The 25,387-nt window shown below is 48.8% G+C and overlaps 1 protein-coding gene across 1 annotated transcript in view; it reads right to left on the reverse strand.

Moving 5' to 3' along the window:
• The window catches only part of madd (MAP-kinase activating death domain), a 57,424-nt gene extending 32,474 nt beyond the window's left edge, over window positions 1-24,950 (reverse strand). Inside the window, 10 exon segments of the mRNA XM_060071326.1 lie at window positions 241-262; window positions 609-702; window positions 2,956-2,984; window positions 3,745-3,829; window positions 4,012-4,125; window positions 4,776-4,907; window positions 8,761-9,064; window positions 13,761-14,408; window positions 16,940-17,131; window positions 24,779-24,950. Of these exon segments, the coding sequence (XP_059927309.1) occupies window positions 241-262; window positions 609-702; window positions 2,956-2,984; window positions 3,745-3,829; window positions 4,012-4,125; window positions 4,776-4,907; window positions 8,761-9,064; window positions 13,761-14,408; window positions 16,940-16,998 (1,487 nt within the window). The 5' untranslated portion in view covers window positions 16,999-17,131; window positions 24,779-24,950.
• Window positions 24,951-25,387: the final 437 nt, after the last annotated feature.

A 25,387-nucleotide genomic window follows, 5' to 3' on the forward strand; every position in this document is an offset into this window, starting at 1 on the left:
GGAGAGACAGTACTTATTTGACAGCCCTAACTACAGCTCTTGAAGCGATTGATACGTCACCACCACTCCGGTACATGGTGATCTCTCTGCTCCACTTCACCGCTTTTTTCCAAGGGGAGGATAAAGGCATCGAAAGAGGTGAAAACCATTGTACGTCGGGGCATGTGGAGAGTTTCAGTTATGCCGATGGGGACCAGGAGATAATGACTTCCTCTCCACTGAAACCCGTTCATATGTTACGATCCCAGAGGTACCATGGGCTCTACCGGAAGGGGCCGACTTACGAGCTCTACAGACACGGTGTCGCAGCATGACAGACAGAATGAAGACGTGGGGGGGGGGGGGGTTAGTCTGATGAGACAGGCTGGAGGAGGGGGGGGGCAAGGGCACCAGCTGGCTCTCACCAGCGGTCGCCATGGACACGCTAGGGACCGTACAAAAGAGCAGATCTTTCAAAAAGTAAAAAAACACAAAAAAATGTAAATACTTGCAGACATAAATCTGATATCACTTTGTTTATGCGCTTAACATATCTTGTTGTTGGTCATTTCTTTTCAAATGTAGGATAATTAGTGATATTGATGATGTTATACTCAATAATTATCAACTGGGTTGATTGGCATCGCGTTTATGATCATCGACAATGTCCTGCTCAGAAAGGCTCAAGATTATTCTTTTGTCTTTGCTGTTTGCAATTTGTTGCTCTTTCCCGCATGCAACAACTGCTAAACAGAGGCTTAGCACACACACACACACACACACACACACACACACACACACACACACACACACACACACACACACACACACACACACACACACACACACACACACACACACACACACACACACACACACACACACTTACCATTGAACTATGTTATTTGTAGCCTGTGGAGGACACTTCATATTGCGTGTACGATACACTAATATCTCGTACGTGTGCTTTGTGAAATGATATCCACCCAAATATATTTTTGAATCCACAAATCATATTTTCTTATTTGTCTTGTAAAATAATATCCAACCTCACTTTTATTCGTGAGTTGCATCATTTTGTTTGAGGATTTCTCTCCAATTTCTCTCCAATATGTCCCTCTGCTGCTAAATTGTGGACGTGCAAGTTCTTATTGGACTTGAATATGCTTAACCCACAAAATAAATTCACATTGTACGACCATCCAGAAATGTTTTGTACAAAGATATCCAACAGAATAAGTTACGGTCCACAAATAATATGTGGTCTTGTTAGATCTTATCCACACACACTTTCAGAAATAAGTTTTACACACCACTGCTCAATTCTGATCTAATAGGATAGCTATTAAGAACAGGGCGTTGTTGATCATGGAACATTTGTCTGGATATCATTTTACAAAACACTGCAACCGAGTCACACAATGTGAACTGCCTTCCATGGGTTATAAATAATAAAGTCCAATAAAAACGTCCATAACACAGGAATAGGATGGCCACTCACACACACACACTGCTGGTTCTGATCCAAGGCATGAACTAGCTAACCTTTTTTTAATGTGAAATGAACAACATTTTAACACCGAACGTGTCTAATTAGCTGCTAATTACCCGTAAACTTGTGAAACGTGTATAAAGGCGATTATACGGCTGTAAACCTACCTCACTCAGGCCTCGGGTCTGGTGAACCTTTACAGCGCTATTTAAAAACGGCTGACGAGAACAGGCATGGAGCTAGGCTGAGTAACTGGTCCCAGTAAGGTAGGGTAACTGGTCCCAGTAAGGTAGGGTAACTGGTCCCAGTAAGGTAGGGTAACTGGTCCCAGTAGGGTAGGGTAACTGGTCCCAGTAGGGTAGGGTAACTGGTCCCAGTAAGGTAGGGTAACTGGTCCCAGTAAGGTAGGGTAACTGGTCCCAGTAAGGTAGGGTAACTGGTCCCAGTAAGGTAGGTTAACTGGTCCCAGTAGGGTAGGGTAACTGCTCCCAGTAAGGTAGGGTAACTGGTCCCAGTAAGGTAGGGTAACTGGTCCCAGTAAGGTAGGGTAACTGGTCCCAGTAAGGTAGGGTAACTGGTCCCAGTAAGGTAGGGTAACTGGTCCCAGTAAGGTAGGGTAACTGGTCCCAGTAAGGTAGGGTAACTGGGTCCCAGTAAGGTAGGGTAACTGGTCCCAGTAAGGTAGGGTAACTGGTCCCAGTAAGGTAGGGTAACTGGTCCCAGTAAGGTAGGGTAACTGGTCCCAGTAAGGTAGGGTAACTGGTCCCAGTAAGGTAGGGTAACTGGTCCCAGTAGGGTAGGGTAACTGGTCCCAGTAAGGTAGGGTAACTGGTCCCAGTAAGGTAGGGTAACTGGTCCCAGTAAGGTAGGGTAACTGGTCCCAGTAAGGTAGGGTAACTGGTCCCAGTAAGGTAGGGTAACTGGTCCCAGTAAGGTAGGGTAACTGGTCCCAGTAAGGTAGGGTAACTGGTCCCAGTAAGGTAGGGTAACTGGTCCCAGTAAGGTAGGGTAACTGGTCCCAGTAAGGTAGGGTAACTGGTCCCAGTAAGGTAGGGTAACTGGTCCCAGTAAGGTAGGGTAACTGGTCCCAGTAAGGTAGGGTAACTGGTCCCAGTAAGGTAGGGTAACTGGTCCCAGTAAGGTAGGGTAACTGGTCCCAGTAAGGTAGGGTAACTGGTCCCAGTAAGGTAGGGTAACTGGTCCAGTAAGGTAGGGTAACTGGTCCCAGTAGGGTCTCAGTGCACATTATAAATAGATACTAATAATACTAATAATAACAATGATAACAATGATATTAAAATGTTGTTCGAACCACAGGTAGTTTATGAATCTCACATCATATTCTGGGTTAGGAGAATTCATTTTCAAACAAAGGGTTTTATTGACTGATCAAATCGATGAACAGGAGGGGTACTGAGGGGTACTGAGGGAGACGAAGGGGGCTCCAATGAATCAGAACCAGGCACTCTGGGGTAGGATCACACGTTAGTAACTACCACTAGAACCACTAGCACTCCAAAGCCTTAGGGGGGGGGTGGGGGGGGGGATGGTCTAAAGCCTTTTACCTCCAAGAGCTAGAGCATGCACGGAGAGAGGAGAGAAGAGACAGAGAACAAACACCACTGGTCTGTTAGTGTGCCACGACGCTCCCGCCCACACAACACAACGCAACACAACGCAACACAACGCACACAGTACGTCCCACCGGAGAGGAGCTGCAGCTGAACCAGTGACCCCCTCCTGCTGAGACCCTCATGTTCACAGAACAACATAACACCACCATAACACACACCATAACACACAACATATTACACACCATAACACACACCATAACACACAACATAGTATACACCATAACACACAACATAGTACACACCATAACACATAACATAGTACACACCGTAACACACACCATAACACACAACATAGTACACACCATAACACACAACGTAGTACACACCATAACACACACCTTAACACACAACATAGTACACACCATAGTACACACCGTTACACACACCATAACACACACCATAACACACACCATAACACACAACGTAGTACACACACCATAACACACACCATAACACACAACGTAGTACACACACCATAACACACACCATAACACACACCCTCCTGGGGGCCATCTGACCCGTCTCTCTGAGAGTGTTTCTGAGCAGACTGATCATTCTTAATGAATGTGCCGACAGTATGACTACGGCGGGCGTCTGGCGTGAGCCGCTCAGAGGTCCTGCTCTCACTGGACGGAGCACCCACCTGCTTCAGGTGCTTCTTCAGCTCCAGGGACTCTGGTTCTGGGAGGGGGGGCAGGAACTCTGCGTGGGTGGGGGCGATCACCTGGAGGACGAGGAAACGAGACAACATTCAATTCACTGATTGAGAGGGCGTGGAGTCCCACTCAAAGTCACCACGTATACTAATGAACACTAATGAACCCTAATGAACACTAATGAACCCCCGGATGGATCCAGGCCCAGCAGGTCTAAGCTGTATGCAGGTGCTGTGTGTTCTGTGAGGACCTTGTTACTGTCCAGGTCCACCAGCCACACATCGTCGGGCATCTTGAAGTCGGCCTTGTAGAGGAAGAAGCTGGCCGGGACGCCGATGATGTAGGGGGTGGGCGCCAATAGGAGCTGCAGGGGGGGGGGGGGGGGGGGGGGGACATCTTCATCACACTGACCCCTCCGCTCTGAATCATGCACTGGTCCTCATCTTCATCACACTGACCCCTCCACTCTGAATCATGCACTGGTCCTCATCTTCATCACACTGACCCCTCCACTCTGAATCATGCACTGGTCCTCATCTTCATCACACTGACCCCTCCACTCTGAATCATGCACTGGTCCTCATCTTCATCACACTGACCCCTCCGCTCTGAATCATGCACTGGTCCTCATCTTCATCACACTGACCCCTCCGCTCTGAATCATGCACTGGTCCTCATCTTCATCACACTGACCCCTCCGCTCTGAATCATGCACTGGGTCCTAAGGTACGCAGAGAACTCGACCTCCTTCCTACTCCTTGTTCCGCTGCAGTCTCCCCCCCCCCTCCCCACCATGTTTCTTAACAACAACGCTCTATTTTCTCTTTCAATGCATGTGGTGAGGGGAGGTGTGAGGATTAACACTTTGGAGAGCAGATGGCTGCTGGGAGAACGTTTCTGTTCACGTTGAGCCCAACAATGGGACAGAGCCTCATGAAACCACCACGGTCCTTCTTGTGAAGGTTGCTCTGCAGGGCCCGTGGCTCCTCCTCCCCGGGCCGCGGCGGAGCGTACCTGTTCTGCGGACGCCATGCAGGTGGGCAGCAGGGGGATGACGGGGAACATGTACTCCAGGGGGTAGATCATCGCCACGAACGCCATGACGCTCATGGAGAGGGCGTTGTAGTCCCGCGACTGGAGGACCACCTGGGGACACACAGAGGGACTGCTTAGACCCGCTCCGCGTCTGGGGAGCTGCAAGGGACTCCTGCTTAGACCCGCTCCGCGTCTGGGGAGCTGCAAGGGACTCCTGCTTAGACCCGCTCCGCGTCTGGGGAGCTGCAAGGGACTCCTGCTTAGACCCGCTCCGCGTCTGGGGAGCTACAAGGGACTCCTGCTTAGACCCGCTCCGCGTCTGGGGAGCTGCAAGGGACTCCTGCTTAGACCCGCTCCGCGTCTGGGGAGCTGCAAGGGACTCCTGCTTAGACCCGCTCCGCGTCTGGGGAGCTGCAAGGGACTCCTGCTTAGACCCGCTCCGCGTCTGGGGAGCTACAAGGGACTCCTGCTTAGAACCCGTCCTCTACAGTCTGGGTGGACCGGGGGAACAAACATCTGGATGAACACCAGGTGGTGCTGTTTCCTTCTCTGGGTTAAATTAATAGACAGACCGACTCTATAACAGAGACCGACTCTATAACAGAGAGTCAGAGACCGACTCTATAACAGAGAGTCAGAGACCGACTCTATAACAGAGACAGACTCTATAACAGAGACAGACTCTATAACAGAGTCAGAGACCGACTCTATAACAGAGAGTCAGAGACCGACTCTATAACAGAGACCGACTCTATAACAGACAGACTCTATAACAGACAGACTCTATAACAGAGAGTCAGAGACCGACTCTATAACAGAGAGTCAGAGACCGACTCTATAACAGAGACAGACTCTATAACAGAGACAGACTCTATAACAGAGAGTCAGAGACCGACTCTATAACAGAGAGTCAGAGACCGACTCTATAACAGAGACAGACTCTATAACAGAGACAGACTCTATAACAGAGTCAGAGACCGACTCTATAACAGAGAGTCAGAGACCGACTCTATAACAGAGACCGACTCTATAACAGAGAGTCAGAGACCGACTCTATAACAGAGACCGACTCTATAACAGAGAGTCAGAGACCGACTCTATAACAGAGACCGACTCTATAACAGAGAGTCAGAGACCGACTCTATAACAGAGACCGACTCTATAACAGAGACCGACTCTATAACAGAGACCGACTCTATAACAGAGACCGACTCTATAACAGAGACCGACTCTATAACAGAGACCGACTCTATAACAGAGACCGACTCTATAACAGAGAGTCAGAGACCGACTCTATAACAGAGACCGACTCTATAACAGACCGACTCTATAACAGACAGACTCTATAACAGAGACCGACTCTATAACAGACAGACTCTATAACAGACAGACTCTATAACAGAGACCGACTCTATAACAGACCGACTCTATAACAGAGAGTCAGAGACGACTCTATAACAGACCGACTCTATAACAGAGACCGACTCTATAACAGAGACAGACTCTATAACAGAGACCGACTCTATAACAGAGAGTCAGAGACCGACTCTATAACAGACCGACTCTATAACAGAGACCGACTCTATAACAGACCGACTCTATAACAGAGACCGACTCTATAACAGACCGACTCTATAACAGAGACCGACTCTATAACAGACCGACTCTATAACAGAGAGTCAGAGACCGACTCTATAACTGAGACCGACTCTATAACAGAGTCAGACTCTATAACAGACTGACTCTATAACAGACCGACTCTATAACAGAGACCGACTCTATAACAGACAGACTCTATAACTGAGACCGACTCTATAACAGACCGACTCTATAACAGAGACAGACTCTATAACAGAGACCGACTCTATAACAGAGAGTCAGAGACCGACTCTATAACAGACCGACTCTATAACAGAGACAGACTCTATAACAGACCGACTCTATAACAGAGACCGACTCTATAACAGAGAGTCAGAGACGACTCTATAACAGAGACCGACTCTATAACAGAGAGTCAGAGACCGACTCTATAACAGACCGACTCTATAACAGAGACAGACTCTATAACAGACCGACTCTATAACAGACCGACTCTATAACAGACCGACTCTATAACAGAGACCGACTCTATAACAGACCGACTCTATAACAGAGAGTCAGAGACCGACTCTATAACAGAGAGTCAGAGACCGACTCTATAACAGACCGACTCTATAACTGAGACCGACTCTATAACAGACCGACTCTATAACAGAGACCGACTCTATAACAGAGACAGACTCTATAACAGACCGACTCTATAACAGAGACCGACTCTATAACAGAGTCAGACTCTATAACAGACCGACTCTATAACAGAGACCGACTCTATAACAGAGACGACTCTATAACAGACAGACTCTATAACAGACAGACTCTATAACAGACCGACTCTATAACAGACCGACTCTATAACAGACCGACTCTATAACAGAGACCGACTCTATAACAGACCGACTCTATAACAGAGTCAGAGACCGACTCTATAACAGAGTCAGACTCTATAACAGACCGACTCTATAACAGACCGACTCTATAACAGAGAGTCAGAGACCGACTCTATAACAGACAGACTCTATAACAGAGACAGACTCTATAACAGACCGACTCTATAACAGACCGACTCTATAACAGAGAGTCAGAGACCGACTCTATAACAGAGAGTCAGAGACCGACTCTATAACAGAGAGTCAGAGACCGACTCTATAACAGACCGACTCTATAACTGAGACCGACTCTATAACAGACCGACTCTATAACAGAGACCGACTCTATAACAGAGACAGACTCTATAACAGACCGACTCTATAACAGAGACAGACTCTATAACAGACAGACTCTATAACAGAGACAGACTCTATAACAGACCGACTCTATAACAGAGAGTCAGAGCTGGACTCTATAACAGACCGACTCTATAACAGACCGACTCTATAATAGAGACAGACTCTATAACAGACCGACTCTATAACAGACCGACTCTATAACAGAGTCAGAGCTGGACTCTATAACAGACGACTCTATAACAGAGTCAGAGCTGGACTCTATAACAGAGTCTGAGCTGGACTCTATAACAGAGTCAGACTCTATAACAGAGTCAGAGCTGGACTCTATAACAGATGACTCTATAACAGAGTCAGAGCTGGACTCTATAACAGACAGACTCTATAACAGAGTCAGAGCTGGACTCTATAACAGAGTCAGAGCTGGACTCTATAACAGACAGACTCTATAACAGAGTCAGAGCTGGACTCTATAACAGACAGACTCTATAACAGAGTCAGAGCTGGACTCTATAACAGAGTCAGAGCTGGACTCTATAACAGACAGACTCTATAACAGAGTCAGAGCTGGACTCTATAACAGAGTCAGAGCTGGACTCTATAACAGAGTCAGAGCTGGACTCTATAACAGAGTCAGAGCTGGACTCTATAACAGAGTCAGAGCTGGACTCTATAACAGAGTCAGAGCTGGACTCTATAACAGAGTCAGAGCTGGACTCTATAACAGACAGACTGGTAGTTATGTAATGGAGGGATGTCACGGCTGCGGTTACGATACAGAAACAAAGAGCCAATGTTCCACCTCACTAACTCCTATTAATGCGCGGGTGTTCTGGGCGTTTAGATACATTAAGATAACGGAACAATTCCCTTTGTTCGGCCCGTTGCTCAGCCTTATCTCATTTCATGCGTCATGTTACATGGTTTAGGGACCTTAATGCGGCGACCGGTTAACCCAGTTTCCCCTTTTGAACTGGACCGTCACATGGGAACGGTGTGTGTGAGAGAGAGAGAGAGAGAGACAGAGAGAGAGACAGAGACAGAGACAGAGACAGAGAGAGAGAGAGAGAGAGAGACAGAGACAGAGACAGAGACAGAGACAGAGACACAGAGACAGAGACAGAGACAGACAGACAGCTCACCTTGTGCTCCAGCAGGATGCAGCTGAGCACCTGCAGGCAGGCGTCCACCCCCAGCAGCTCCAGCGGGAGGTGCAGGGGGAAGTCCACCATGCAGAAGCGGGAGTTGTCGGGCAGGGCGAAGGTGAGCGGCCTCCGGAGCTCCTGGGGCAGCACCTCCACGTCCACGCGGCGCTGGCCCGCCACGGGGACGGGGGAGCGCAGCAGCCGGTACACCCAGGCCTCGATCTCCCGGAGGTCCGCCAGCAGCAGGTTGCCTCGCTCCTCCACCGACAGAGCGCCGGTGAACACGCGCCACATGGTGTCCCTGGGGGGGGCAGAGCGTCAGTACCCAGCAGGCACGGTGGGGGGGGCGCTGTGACCCCTGTGTGACCCCAGTGTGACCCCAGTGTGACCCCTGTGTGACCCCAGTGTGACCCCTGTGTGACCACCCCGCACCCAGCAGTGTCTTACATGGCGCCGGGGGCCAGCCTTTTATGGGCTGTTTCCTGTCCCCAGGCCGGCCCCGCCCTCAGAGCCCTGCTGCTGCCCCCCCCAGCCCAGACGGGCCGTACACACCACGGGGTGAACGCTGATGGTTTTATTAAGACCAAGCAAACACTGCAGGTGTGACGCAATCGTTCACCGTCCATAAACTGCGTTGAGGATCCAGAAACCATCACACAGTTCATAAACCCAACCTACCTGGATCGATGCTTGGTTACTTTTACCTTCTTCGTCTAAACCACCTGAAACCGAATCCATCCTGCTGTTTGTTTGCCAACAAGGCGTACATTTACCCAATATACTGAGCAAACATGAAACCATGGGGATGTTTGATCGGATTAAGCTTATGAAGGGTAATTAAATCTAGACCATTGGAAACAAACGACCATACAAACAAATGAGTATCAAAACAATTGTTAACGTCATTAAATGACTGCTAATTTAATAGAGCTACATTAATCTCCCCAAAAATAGGATTTATTGGGAATTCACTGGAAAGAAAGAAAGAGAACCGAGATGGAACGAGGAGGCAGCCAGGGAGAACACGCACACACACACACACACACACACACACACACACACACACACACACACACACACACACACACACACACACACACACACACACACACACACACACACACACACACACACACACACACACACACACACACACACACACTGTGTATCAAAGATATTTCCAGGGAGGGGAGAAGGCCACACGGGCCGCCAAACAACTGGAGACCCGAACAGCTCCTCTGTTCTGTTACGGGGGGATGAAATAAACGACCCAACTCACAAATATCAAATGCAGATGGAATCAATCGATACATTATGGACATACCAAGGATTTGGTTAATACAGAATCGCAGATACCGTTTGTAAGACGATATAAGCAAAATATCTCTCCATTTTAGTATGTTCCCATTAGCTGTAATGCTATCTCTATATTCTATTCTGTACTTTGTTTGGTATTTATGAACCTTTTTCGCAGTCTCATCTGCGAGAGTTGACTCCCCCCCCCCCCCCCCCTCTCTCACTCCCCCTTCTCCCCTCCCCCCCCTCCCCCCCACCCCCCTGACCGTGCTGGTGTGGTTGGAGCAGAGGAAGATGAATCATTAGCTTTTGGCCCCCCCCACCCCGTGTGCGTGCAGACGTCCCTAAAGGCAAGCCGGACCTCAATCTGTCAGCAGCGTCAGCATAAGCCCCACCCCCCCTCTGAGAGCACGCCGCCACCTCAACACGACTCAGCCAATCGGCGTCCAAGAAACGATTCAGGGAAAACAAACGGCTGCTCTTGACCTTGAGCTCAGCTGTCCTTCTCCAAGGTCGTCAGGAGAGGCTTGTGTGATGAGGCACACCGCCACACTGAGGGCAGGAGCTCAACCAGCTCCCTCTGGGATAGGAGAGCTTTGAGGCTACGAATAGACCGGGTGGTGAGGGAAGGATCTCCTCCCTCCTCTGGAGTCTCCTGGAGCCCCACCTCCACCCAGCAGAGTCTCCTGGAGCCCCACCTCCACCCAGCAGAGTCTACTGGAGCCCCACCTCCACCCAGCAGAGTCTACTGGAGCTACCACCTCCACCCAGCAGAGTCTACTGGAGCCCCACCTCCACCCAGCAGAGTCTACTGGAGCTACCACCTCCACCCAGCAGAGTCTACTGGAGCTACCACCTCCACCCAGCAGAGTCTACTGGAGCTACCACCTCCACCCAGCAGAGTCTCCTGGAGCTACCACCTCCACCCAGCAGAGTCTCCTGGAGCTACCACCTCCACCCAGCAGAGTCTCCTGGAGCTACCACCTCCACCCAGCAGAGTCTACTGGAGCTACCACCTCCACCCAGCAGAGTCTACTGGAGCCCCACCTCCACCCAGCAGAGTCTACTGGAGCTACCACCTCCACCCAGCAGAGTCTCCTGGAGCACCACCTCCACCCAGCAGAGTCTACTGGAGCCCCACCTCCACCCAGCAGAGTCTACTGGAGCTACCACCTCCACCCAGCAGAGTCTCCTGGAGCACCACCTCCACCCAGCAGAGTCTCCTGGAGCACCACCTCCACCCAGCAGAGTCTCCTGGAGCTACCACCTCCACCCAGCAGAGTCTCCTGGAGCTACCACCTCCACCCAGCAGAGTCTACTGGAGCTACCACCTCCACCCAGCAGAGTCTACTGGAGCCCCACCTCCACCCAGCAGAGTCTACTGGAGCTACCACCTCCACCCAGCAGAGTCTCCTGGAGCACCACCTCCACCCAGCAGAGTCTACTGGAGCCCCACCTCCACCCAGCAGAGTCTACTGGAGCTACCACCTCCACCCAGCAGAGTCTCCTGGAGCACCACCTCCACCCAGCAGAGTCTCCTGGAGCACCACCTCCACCCAGCAGAGTCTACTGGAGCACCACCTCCATCTCCACACGAGTCACGAGACATGAAGCTCCCCAGTATGTCCTTTCGTTCAAAAGTCAACTTAACTCCCCTCTCTTCATCATGACCACCAACAACATCTGTCAAATCTTCCTCTCCCACCTTCCACCCTCCCTCTCTCTCTCTCTTAATGTGTTGTCTTTTGTTGTGGGGCTGTTTACATGCCTTTTGTCCGTACCGTCTGTATGTATTCCTTTTTGTAAAGCGTCTTTGAGTACTGAGAAAAACGCTGCAAAAAACAATGTCCATCTCGAGGACTGTCCATTATCTGAGTTACGAGGCGGTATGCTCTGTGACCGTTGAGTTGTTATTCAGTCATGACGTCTTACATTAAGGCTGTTTTCTAATGCATCAACCACATAAACGTGTGTTTCCACACATCTTGGATAATAGCGTAGTACTGATATCGCAATTTCAATTGTGCAATACTAACACCAGCCTATGTTTAATGTAACTGTGCGTTAATGTGTTCTACTGCTGGTAATGCCTTGGACGGTGCGACCGCCGTTAGAGTGTTGAGACCACCGGATGAAGACTTCAGAGGGCCGGGGGGCTCCGCAGGCAGCTCAGTCATCCAGCTCTGCAGGCCCTGGGCGTGCACATCCCTCACATGCACGGTCACATGCACGGTCACATGAGCATTGTTTACGCACCACTACCTTCCACAACACAAACGTCTCATTGTTGACTGTGTGCCTTCGACTTCAGCGTGACGGAAACAGAAACCCCTTATTGACCTCTGATTACGAGGGTCCTCCCGCCGGCGTTTGATCAGATCCATCGGCCTCTCAGCTCAGTTCAGTCCGTAGATCAATGGTTTCCTCTGAGCCGGCCGGCCGCCAACAGCCAGACCACCATGTGCTGACCACGGAGGGCCGGCCGCCGCCAGGCGCCTTGTTGACCTTCCTCTAACGGCGTTGACTCAAGGGGATGACGGGAGGACCAGCCCAGGGAGGGAGAACACACAGAGCAGCACACTGCTCACCCTGTCACAACCCCACCTCACCCTGTCACAACCCCACCTCACCCTGTCACAACCCCACCTCACCCTGTCATAACCCCACCTCACCCTGTCACAAGCACCACGTCACAACCCCCACCTCACCCTGTCACAACCCCACCTCACCCTGTCACAACCCCACCTCACCCTGTCACAACCCCCACCTCACCCTGTCACAACCACCACGTCACAACCCCACCTCACCCTGTCACAACCCCACCTCACCCTGTCATAACCCCACCTCACCCTGTCACAACCCCACCTCACCCTGTCACAACCCCCACCTCACCCTGTCACAACCCCCACCTCACCCTGTCACAACCACCACGTCACAACCCCACCACACCCTGTCACAACCCCACCTCACCCTGTCACAACCCCACCTCACCCTGTCACAACCCCCACCTCACCCTGTCACAAGCACCACGTCACAACCCCACCTCACCCTGTCACAACCCCACCTCACCCTGTCATAACCCCCACCTCACCCTGTCACAACCCCACCTCACCCTGTCACAACCACCACGTCACAACCCCCACCTCACCCTGTCATAACCCCCACCTCACCCTGTCACAACCCCACCTCACCCTGTCACAACCCCACCTCACCCTGTCACAACCCCACCTCACCCTGTCACAAGCACCACGTCACAACCCCACCTCACCCTGTCATAACCCCCACCTCACCCTGTCACAACCCCACCTCACCCTGTCACAACCACCACGTCACAACCCCACCTCACCCTGTCACAACCCCACCTCACCCTGTCACAACCCCACCTCACCCTGTCATAACCCCACCTCACCCTGTCACAACCCCACCTCACCCTGTCATAACCCCCACCTCACCCTGTCACAAGCACCACGTCACAACCCCACCTCACCCTGTCACAACCCCACCTCACCCTGTCACAACCACCACGTCACAACCCCACCTCACCCTGTCACAACCCCACCTCACCCTGTCACAACCCCACCTCACCCTGTCGTAACCCCCACCTCACCCTGTCACAACCCCACCTCACCACGTCACAACCCCCCTCACCCCCCCCCCCCTCACCCTGTCACCCCCCCCACCCTGTCACCCCCCCCCCTCACCTCTGGGCGGCCCCGGCCTGCAGGGCTCCCCGCTGGCTGCAGCGGTCCACCAGCCTCTTCAGGATGGAGAGGCACTCCCTGAAGGTGGAGAAGAAGGGGTAGTGGCTGAGCACGCACAGCGAGGTCAGCGTGCTGTTCCTGCTGCGCTCCGCCGCCCGCGCCGCCGCCGCCCGCCGCCGCCGCGGGGAGCGGCCCGCGCCGGGCTCCCCGCCGGGGGGCTCCGCCTCCGCCCCGGGCCCCGCCGGCCCCCCCCGCGGGGCGTGGCCGGGCGGGCGCGCCGCCCCGGGGGCCGCGCCGCCGTCCGAGCCCTCGCCGGCCGCCTCCGCCGCCTCCGCCTCCGTGGGGCCGCCCTTGTTGCCGCGGTTACGGTGGTGGCCCCCGCCGCCGCCGCCGCCGCCGGTGCGCTGGAAGGAGCGGTAGAAGTTGACGCACATGCCGTAGCGCGTGATGCCCGAGTCCTTGTCGGTGAGCGTGAAGACGAAGGAGGCGTCGTCGCGCAGGCTGACCCGCCGCTGCCGGACGCTCAGGCAGCCCTCGGGCTGGCAGAAGTACACCACGTCAGGGGGCAGCGGGAAGTCAGGGTGGTCCTCCAGGGGGTAGCGCCGCAGCAGCTGGGGGGTCTGCGCCACGCTGTCGCTGCTGGGCTGCCTGGGGGGGGGGGGGGAGACCATGAGGCCGGGCTCAGACGGGTGGACGAGGAACCTCCGCACGTTGTTCTGTGTCTCAGTACAACATGTTGTACTGAGACACAGAACCACTGGACCGTAGAACTGGACCGCAGGAAAACATATGGACTAAACACTGAACGGACTAAACACAGAACGGACTAAACACTGAACGGACTAAACACTGAACCACAGAACGGACTAAACACTGAACGGACTAAACACTGAACCACAGAACGGACGAAACACTGAACGGACTAAACACTGAACGGACTAAACACTGAACCACAGAACGGACTAAACACTGAACCATAGAACGGACTAAACACTGAACCACAGAACGGACTAAACACTGAACGGACTAAACACTGAACCACAGAACGGACTAAACACTGAACGGACTAAACACTGAACGGACTAAACACTGAACCACAGAACGGACTAAACACTGAACGGACTAAACACTGAACCACAGAACGGACTAAACACTGAACCATAGAACGGACTAAACACTGAACCACAGAACGGACTAAACACTGAACGGACTAAACACTGAACCACAGAACGGACTAAACACTGAACGGACTAAACACTGAACGGACTAAACACTGAACCACAGAACGGACTAAACACTGAACGGACTAAACACTGAACCACAGAACGGACTAAACACTGAACGGACTAAACACTGAACGGACTAAACACTGAACGGACTAAACACTGAACGGACTAAACACTGAACGGACTAAACACTGAACGGACTAAACACTGAACCACAGAACGGACTAAACACTGAACGGACTAAACACTGAACCACAGAACGGACTAAACACTGAACCACAGAACGGACTAAACACTGAACCACAGAACGGACTAAGCACTGAACCACAGAACGGACTAAACACTGAACGGACTAAACACTGAACCACAGAACGGACTAAACACTGAACCATAGAACGGACTAAACACTGAACCACAGAACGGACTAAACACTGAACCACAGAACGGACTAAACACTGAACGGACTAAACACTGAACCACAGAACGGACTAAACACTGAACGGACTAAACACTGAACGGACTAAACACTGAACGGACTAAACACTGAACCACAGAACGGACTAAACACTGAACGGACTAAACACTGAACCACAGAACGGACTAAACACTGAACCACAGAACGGACTAAACACTGAACCACAGAACGGACTAAACACTGAACCACAGAACGGACTAAACACTGAACCACAGAACGGACTAAACACTGAACGGACTAAACACTGAACGGACTAAACACTGAACGGACTAAACACTGAACGGACTAAACACTGAACGGACTAAACACTGAACCACAGAACGGACTAAACACTGAACGGACTAAACACTGAACCACAGAACGGACGAAACACTGAACGGACTAAACACTGAACCACAGAACGGACTAAACACTGAACCACAGAACGGACTAAACACTGAACCACAGAACGGACTAATCACTGAACCACAGAACGGACTAATCACTGAACCACAGAACGGACTAAACACTGAACCACAGAACGGACTAAACACTGAACCACAGAACGGACTGAACACTGAACCACAGAACGGACTGAACACTGAACCACAGAACGGACTAAACACTGAACGGACTAATCACTGAACCACAGAACGGACTAAACACTGAACCACAGAACGGACTAAACACTGAACGGACTAAACACTGAACCACAGAACGGACTAAACACTGAACGGACTACACACTGAACCACAGAACGGACTAAACACTGAACCACAGAACGGACTAAACACTGAACCACAGAACGGACTGAACACTGAACCACAGAACGGACTAAACACTGAACCACAGAACGGACTAAACACTGAACGGACTAAACACTGAACGGACTACACACTGAACGGACTACACACTGAACCACAGAACGGACTAATCACTGAACCACAGAACGGACTAAACACTGAACCACAGAACGGACTGAACACTGAACCACAGAACGGACTAAACACTGAACCACAGAACGGACTAAACACTGAACCACAGAACGGACTAAACACTGAACGGACTAAACACTGAACCACAGAACGGACTAAACACTGAACGGACTGAACACTGAACCACAGAATGGACTAAACACTGAACCACAGAACGGACTAAACACTGAACCACAGAACGGACTAAACACTGAACCACAGAACGGACTAAACACTGAACCACAGAACGGACTAAACACTGAGGTTGGTCCTGCTCATTAACCTCACGTAACACAGTAGTAGCAGTGTGACTTCCCACATTACATTCGGCTGCCATAGGGTGTAACTGAGTTATCCAACTATAGGAACAGAGAAGATTACTTTGGGAAGAGGAATTTGTTCTCACTAATTCCCAGAGGCGCCTCAAACCATGATGTATAAAATGCAAGGCAGCCCATAATAGCTCACCTGGCCCCCCCCACCACCAGGTAGTCCAGAAGACGATGAAGATAAAGGAGTCCTTACCTGGCCCCCACCACCACCAGGTAGTCCAGAAGACGAGGACACGGCTTCTTTTTCTCCATCTTGGGTTTCCCTCCGTCTGCGTCTCTACGGCATCGAGGTCCTGAACATATATCCCCGGGATTAGCGGTTGCTTCCGATCACAGAGTGGGGCTCTTCATCCCCGCGGTGCCTCTGAGGAAGACTGCTGTGCTCCTGCAGGGACAGACCAGGAGAACGGACGTGACCGGGACGAACTGGAACGATGAAGAAGGCTGCGCAGAGCAGCGAAGGTGAAGCACTCGGGTAACACTTGTTTAAGACGAAGGATGAAACAATAATGTGAGTCTTTACACTCAAATTAGGACATCGTTAAACCAAATCAACCAGTAGTCCCTCCCTCCCTCAGAGACGGATGTCCCTCCATCAGTAGTCCCGCCCTCCCTCAGACGGATGTCCCTCCATCAGTAGTCCCGCCCTCCCTCTGACGGACATCCCTCCACCAGAAGTCCCGCCCTCCCTCAGAGGGACATCCCTCCACCAGAAGTCCCGCCCTCCCTCATACGGACATCCCTCCACCAGAAGTCCCGCCCTCCCTCAGAGGGACATCCCTCCACCAGAAGTCCCGCCCTCCCTCAGAGACGGAGATCCCTCCAGCAGAAGTCCCGCCCTCGCTCGCCTGCTAGCCCATGGAACTGAACAGGATATCGCTCCCTCCCAAGTCCCGCCCCCTCTCTCACCGATAACTCCCATTAGTAGCACCATTGTTCCCAGTCCCTCTCATTCCCAATCGAAACATGAGAGTGGAGAAGAACCCAGTGAGCTCCACTGAGGACAGGCTGCCTCCCTCATAAGGCCTAAAAAAAAAATTAGTTTGGTTCCGGTTTCCGACCGACCCTGTCAATTTATGTGCGACCCAAATTATTTTATGAGCTTTAAAAAAAAAAAGAAAAACATTTTTTTTTATGCAAACTATAATCACGTTTTGGTACAGCACCTCTTCATTCTGTACAAGGATGAGTGAATTTTCTCGTTTTTAAATGAAAACAACCTACCTATCATTCGCTGCCGCTGGAAAAAATAAAATAAAAAAATAAAATAAATTCCCTACCTACCCATGACCTCAACTGACAACCAACAGGAACCAAACTTTTTTTTTTTTTTAGGCCTAACGAGCAGCGCTACTGGGCTCAGCCAACTGGTCTGACTGGTCCATCCTCCTCCCAGTGAAGAGGTTCCCATGAAGCTCATCACCAGCGGTGTTGACAGAGCCGTACAGGATGTACTGACACTGAGGAGTAATGATAACACTAATCACACAATAAAACCACTGGCTTTCCAAATAGGATCAAATATAACATTTAATAAGATGTTGATTGATACATTGCATTTTTAAATAATAAAAAAGCCTAGAAGTTGTTTCGGTATCAGAAGCATAACAAACAATATTATACACAATGTTGATCTGGTAACCAAACCAAACTCATAAAAATGGATTAAAGGCAAGAAACCTTAAACAGTATAGAACATATATTATTGTTATTAATGAGGTGTTTGTCATCTAGAGGAGTATTATTGTACACACAGCCTCATGTTACAACATTGACTGTGGTGTGTGTCAAATTCAATTCTGAAGAGAGTTTGGATATCGTTTCACAAAGCACAGTACATAATATTTGAGTTGCCTTCTGTGGGATACAAATCACTTCCTTTGAGATGCAAATTGCCATCTACAGGTGTATGCTGTACGCATCAAAGGCAAACCCGGCGAAACTGAAGAAATTCTGACAATCAGAGTTAAGCCAAAAGTAATTTGAGGATGATTCTCAGGCTTTAACAGGGATGGGCTCCTAAGATGGTGGGGCTGATATTCAGAGGGATATGAGGGGCAGAGGGAGGAATGGGCCTGAAGCGCTCAGTGGGAGAACCACGTGGCAGGAGGGCCTTTCTGAGGGGATCAGTGGGATTATCGGTTCAGCCCATCGTCAAACTGGTTAACTAATTCCCCCCAGCACAGGTTGAACTGCCGCTCCAAAACATAGCGTCTTGACATCCTCAACCTGTCACTGAACGAAGAGAGCCCAAGATGAGCCAAGCACAACATAGTGGAGACCGGTGCAATCGTTCTATTTTTAGTTTAACCAGCAGCAGCGAGTCCTAGACGGCCCGTTGATCAGCTCATGAATATGTTTATTACGTTAATTATTGTTTCCAAACTATAAACCAGCTCATGTGGCATCTGACTGGAAATCCTTCTGGGCTCCAAGCGGTCTCACTGAGCCCGCACAGGCACAGAGTCCGGTGCAAACTAGTTGATACCGTTTGTTTGCTTGCTCCCATGGCTGCTCTTTTTTTGTGTCAATTTGTTTTAATATCTGTCAACTCGTGGTACTCTGAGAACAGAGAACCAGGACACTGAGATAAACAAAACATCCAGACCTAGAACAGAAAATTCAGAGGAGAACACACACACTAAATACTAAGTATATATATATATATTATAGTAGTAAAGCGAGTAGTTTGTTATATCCGAGCTGACCTTACAGTGGCATGTTCTGTTAAATTGTATTAATACTATAATACAATTACAGGACACAAGACAAGAGGATCAAAGCTGACTTTTTTTTTTTTTTTTTTTTTTTATACTTTAAGTGAAAGTCTGAGCATAACTCAATTGACAGTAACTGCCTTTGCATTTAATGTTGTATAAATAGAATATAACGCCCAACCACACAATTACATTTTGGATTTAATTGTCATTTCAAATTAGAATAACATGGGAAATGAGACTTTTCTAGTAAACACTGATCAGTTTTGTACAACAATAAGTCGGTCAAATGTCAAGCATTTTGATAAGCTTATTGTATTAATGTTCAATAAGTTGACATTGCCAGGTCTCTTCTCTTTTTAATCCTCCACCATTGTCTTCCAGATGCTCAATAAGTTGAATGATTAACAACACAAATGAGGGGACATGATGTCTGCCTAATCCATCCAATGGTAAGTTCAAGAAAATAGTCACTTAAATAATAAAGGTATCTTTATAAATATTAAATGTCTGTCATATTACTCATTGCTTACTAAGATGTTTTCTATTCTAGTCATTCCATTTATATTCTTATGAATCTATTTTTTGTTGTGAAATGTCAGTTTATACAGGCAGGATTCCTGTTGAACAAATTTCGACTTAGAACACTGATTAAAAGCATTTATAAGATACATAATTTACTGGAATACTGATATAGTGGAATGTGCCATACCAACATGAATACTGGCTTAAAAATGTGCTGTAGGTACGATTTAAGAGTTAAAAGAGATAAAATATCTCCTCTCTTTCACCACTCCCTACGTTTCTGCAGCGTCGGAATGAAACACATTTGATTGACAGGCATGTGGCATGTGATTTGAAGGATGGATTCACCAAACAAATCAACTAAGAAACGTCCTTATTGGTCCAAACCGAGCCAGGAGTGGTCCACAATCTGAATCTTGATACATATAGGCAGACTTCAACCACACCAGATATCCTCATTGACGTTGTCCCTGGCCTGTACACCAGCTGACTGAGAGCCATGGCCTTTCAAAGAGATCAAATGATGGCTATGAATCGTAGCTACTGCAGCTTTAAGTGAGGAACACAGAGCACCCTTTGCTATTGCTGTCCAAATGAATGTTACCTAGAGCCTTTGGATTGGCTGCTGTTCATCTTATCTCGATGTGTCTGCAGTATAGCCGTTATAAGGACAGAAATCCACTGTGAACCATTAGTGACTTGAAAACCATGTAGTAAACTCGTGTTGTATTGTGAGTGTGCTGCATGAGAAATATCTTGCCAGCCGTTGCACTATGAATCACGTTCTGACAGCTTGGCTGGTATTACAGCGCTAGCACAACATCAATAGGAGGCAGGACTCTAACAAGGTTGTGTTACTGCAGACGGCCGAGTAGGGGGCCTGCTGATTGGTCACTGGTGTAAATAAAGATAACGCACACTATAATGCATGCTGTGCAGTAGCATTCGGTCAGGAGCTAAGCGCCGTATTTCATCTATTTTGGTGTGAAACACCTTAAGGCCTTAGTTCAAATTACAAGCGATAAAAGAAAATCCACAATATAATACATCATTCATTTTAAGAAACCATACTTTACTTATCCATACATTCATTTCCTTTAGGATAAATTTAGATTTAGTTGCCAATTCTAGGATATGTACAAAGGAATGGGAGAGGTTATAAAAGGCCTCACTGAAACAGTTTCACAGTTATCAGAGAATGAATAAATAACTACCTATGAAAGAAAAGCTGCTGAAAATGTTTGAATTGTTAAAAAAAAAAGGAGGTGCAGCAAACAGACGGTAAAACAAGGCTGCAGTGCAGCACGTTAAGCATCAAACACAAACACACTCAATATTGGATGATATCCGCTGTTTATGTTGATACTGCCATGGTTTGGTTGTGTGTGAGGACCTCTTAATGTTAATACTGCCATGGTTTGGTTGTGTGTGAGGACCTCTTAATTAGGGCCCGACCGATATTGATTTTTGAGTGCCGATGCCGATGCCGATTATTTTCAGAGAAAAATTACGATTACGATTTAATCGGCCGATTAAAAAAAAAAAAAAAAAAAACATATAAAACGTAGTTTTTGATACCTTAAATATACTTTAAACACTTTTGACGAATATGTGAATTGAATGCAGAACCTTTGAGTGTTTTAGAATACATTTACAGTCATGAGTGTAATGTAAAATGTAAAATAAATAACTAACTCCCAATGTGCTGCGCTCGTGAGCAGTGACTAACACGTGCGTGCTGAGCAGTATGGTCTCACCGTTAGAGTCTACAGTATAACAAATTAACATGGCTGGGACCTAAAGAAAAACAGGCACAACATGCTCAAACAACGCGTCTTGTGTACATTGGTGAGGTGAGCGCGCAGCTGCCTGAGCGAGCGTGCTTTCATGTTGTATGGTAAAATTCAATCTCCTCTTTTTTACTCCAGCTAAAGTTGTTAGTTAGCAAGGCGAGTAGGAGCGCAATCTGCAGGATACTAATCGCAATAACATTTAAAAAAAAAAAATAATAATAATAATCGGTTGTAATCTGCGTCTTTTTGGCCGATGCCGATTATTTTCAAAAAGGCTATAATCGGCCGATTAAATCGGCAGGCCGATAAATCGGTCGGGCCCTACTCTTAATGTTAATACTGCCATGGTTTGGTTGTGTGTGAGGACCTCTTAATGTTAATACTGCCATGGTTTGGTTGTGTGTGAGGACCTCTTAATGTTAATACTGCCATGGTTTGGTTGTGTGTGAGGACCTCTTAATGTTAATACTGCCATGGTTTGGTTGTGTGTGAGGACCTCTTAATGTTAATACTGCCATGGTTTGGTTGTGTGTGAGGACCTCTTAATGTTAATACTGCCATGGTTTGGTTGTGTGTGAGGACCTCTTAATGTTAATACTGCCATGGTTTGGTTGTGTGTGAGGACCTCTTAATGTTAATACTGCCATGGTTTGGTTGTGTGTGAGGACCTCTTAATGTTAATACTGCCATGGTTTGGTTGTGTGTGAGGACCTCTTAATGTTAATACTGCCATGGTTTGGTTGTGTGTGAGGACCTCTTAATGTTAATACTGCCATGGTTTGGTTGTGTGTGAGGACCTCTTAATGTTAATACTGCCATGGTTTGGTTGTGTGTGAGGACCTCTTAATGTTAATAGTACTGCCATGGTTTGGTTGTGTGTGTGGGCCTGTTAGTGGCCGGCTGAAGGCTTGTTGCGTGGCTGAATGTTACTGGTGGGCCGACACAGGCCGGAACTCACAGCCTGACAGGTCGGGTTTGATCAAACTGTAGGCAGAGGGCCAGGTGTGGCTGGCCAATGTGATGCCTCACTTCCATCTATAACGTTTTTCTTTGCCACGTTTGTTACTCCAGTAGCTCAGAGGGATTCATCCTCTCATGTATCCCATGTGACACTTTTCTTTAACATAATGAACGCCATTGTGTGAGACCATTGATCTCCTATTCTACCACAATGGGATCCCTGGCAGCAGAGGTAAGCATCATCCTGCTGTCCCATAGTCATCAGACTCTTCATCCAGCAAGATAATTAAATCATTTCTCATTGGATTAGCAATTCCACTGAGATGGGTTAATATCTGAAGAATAGCATGAATAAACAGATGATAACACTCAGGAGGCTTACGGTGGATTCCTGGAGTATTTATTGCATCCCACTTGAACAAAAACTGGGTGCACTGCAATCAAATTAATAAAAATAGCTAATTAAATGTTTAATTAACTCCACGTTGCCATTTTAATCTGTTTAAGTCAATTGTATAATGGATCAACCTCAATAGTAAAATCTTTCTGTTGATAAAACCTTTAAGAATCGTATAGGTCAACAGATTCATTCATTTCCTTTTTCCTTTCAATGAGAGATACGGCATCCCATTCAGGATCACCTTCAGACGGTGCTGCAGGTTAGACACCAGCTGACACCGGGCACCCCTCGCCACAACACTCTGCTTATGTAAGCACAGAGCGGAGATAGGATTCATATTCTCCCCACATCGTCAACCATTTCATTGGAGAATAGATTTTTAAAAGAAATAATGTAAAGGTTTCGTTAATTAGTAATTATATGTTCATAATGATTCAGAAAAATATGTGTCAGGCCGTGTTGATTTTGTCTGGTTCATCTTTTAGCAGGATGACCTCTTCATCACAATTCCATTTATTTAAATCAACAACTCCAGGCCCGTCCTCGTTCAAACGGTAACGTCCAAGGTTAGGATTCCCCAGAACACCTCCTAGACGACAGAGGAGCAGCGAGCGACCACGCTGGAGCGTGACGCAGCGAGGCCACGTTACGGCCGTCACTCTACTCCCCGAGGTGAATTATATAAACAGGTTAGCGGCGGTGATGGACACCACTACGACAGGACAAACACACACACACACACACACACATAGGACACACCACCACATCTACAGACACACACCTTAGCTACAGACACACACCCACATTAAATATACACACACACCACATCTACAGACACACACCACATCTGTGATACCACAATTACAGACACACACCACATATTACAGTCACACACACGCATCTACACACACACGCATCTACACACATACAGACCACATCTACACACACAGACCACATCTACTGACTCACAACACAGGCACACACACACACACACACACACACACACACACACACACACACACACACACACACACACACACACACACACACACACACACACACACACACACACACACACACACACCAGAGCCAGTGCACCTCTAACTGTTAATTTTTTTCATTCAGGACAGCAGAAACACTTGACTACCCTGGATGTGTTCAACCAGACTCACTCTTGCTGCAGCCTGGTCGAGATGCTCCCTGGTACCAGGAGGAGCCTGTGGTACCAGGAGCTCCTGGTACCAGAGGCTCCCTGGGACCAGAGGCTCCCGGTACCAGAGGCCTCTGATCATCAGACCTTCAGCATCGCCTCCTAGGACTCCGGCTTCATACGTCACGGATGGATTAGCCACGGAGCTAGCTGCTAACAGGAGAGCTAGCTTCTGACAGGAGAGCTAGCTTCTGACAGGAGAGCTAGATGCCAACAGCAGAGTTACATGCTAACAGGAGAGCTAGCTGCTAGCAGGAGAGCTGGCTGCTAAGAGGAGGGCTAGCTGTCAGCGTTAGCATCACTCTTAGCTTAAACGTCGGAGACACGGACCGACGTGTCGTCGTACGGACCGATCTACGGGGGGAATGACAGAGAACCAAGAGGGGGTGGTGAGGGGGTGCAGAGCCGGCGGAGGAACACCACCTACCTGTCAGTTAGCCCGTTTGCTCCCCGCTGATGACGACCCTGGGGTTGGATGATGATCGTGATGAACAGTGATGCTGCTGAGCCTTGTTCAACATCCTCCTGATCCACCGAGCAGGAGTGGGCGGGACTTCCGCTTACTGAGTGACGAGAGAGGAGGGACCCCTGGTAACCGGAAGTCAGGAGGAGGGACCCCCCCCCCCTGACAGCCGGAAGCGGGAGAAGGGACCCGTTGCAGCCGGAAGTCAGGGGGAGATACCCTTGACAACCGGAAGTCAGGAGAAGGGACCCCTGACAGTCGGAAGTCAGAAGGGGAATGGCCCCCTAATAAATATGAATCTGTATTTATTAGCCAGTATATTTCAGAAACCTTTAAATAAAAATATCATCCTACCCAGAGAGTTTATTGATACCACGATAATTTAAATATCTGTTGATATGATCCAATAACTGATGCAGAATAGCCTATAATGTGGAGCTAACAACACATGATGTTCGCCGCATTAGTGTTTACAGCCTCACATTTTAGATGACTTGGGTACAATCCCACAATCCAAGAGGCTATACAATCAACTTTGGCACATCTCTGAACATTTTAACTGTATTTATTTGT

Source organism: Gadus macrocephalus, chromosome 14 (genome assembly GCF_031168955.1).
Source record: "Gadus macrocephalus chromosome 14, ASM3116895v1".
Lineage (NCBI taxonomy): Eukaryota > Metazoa > Chordata > Actinopteri > Gadiformes > Gadidae > Gadus > Gadus macrocephalus.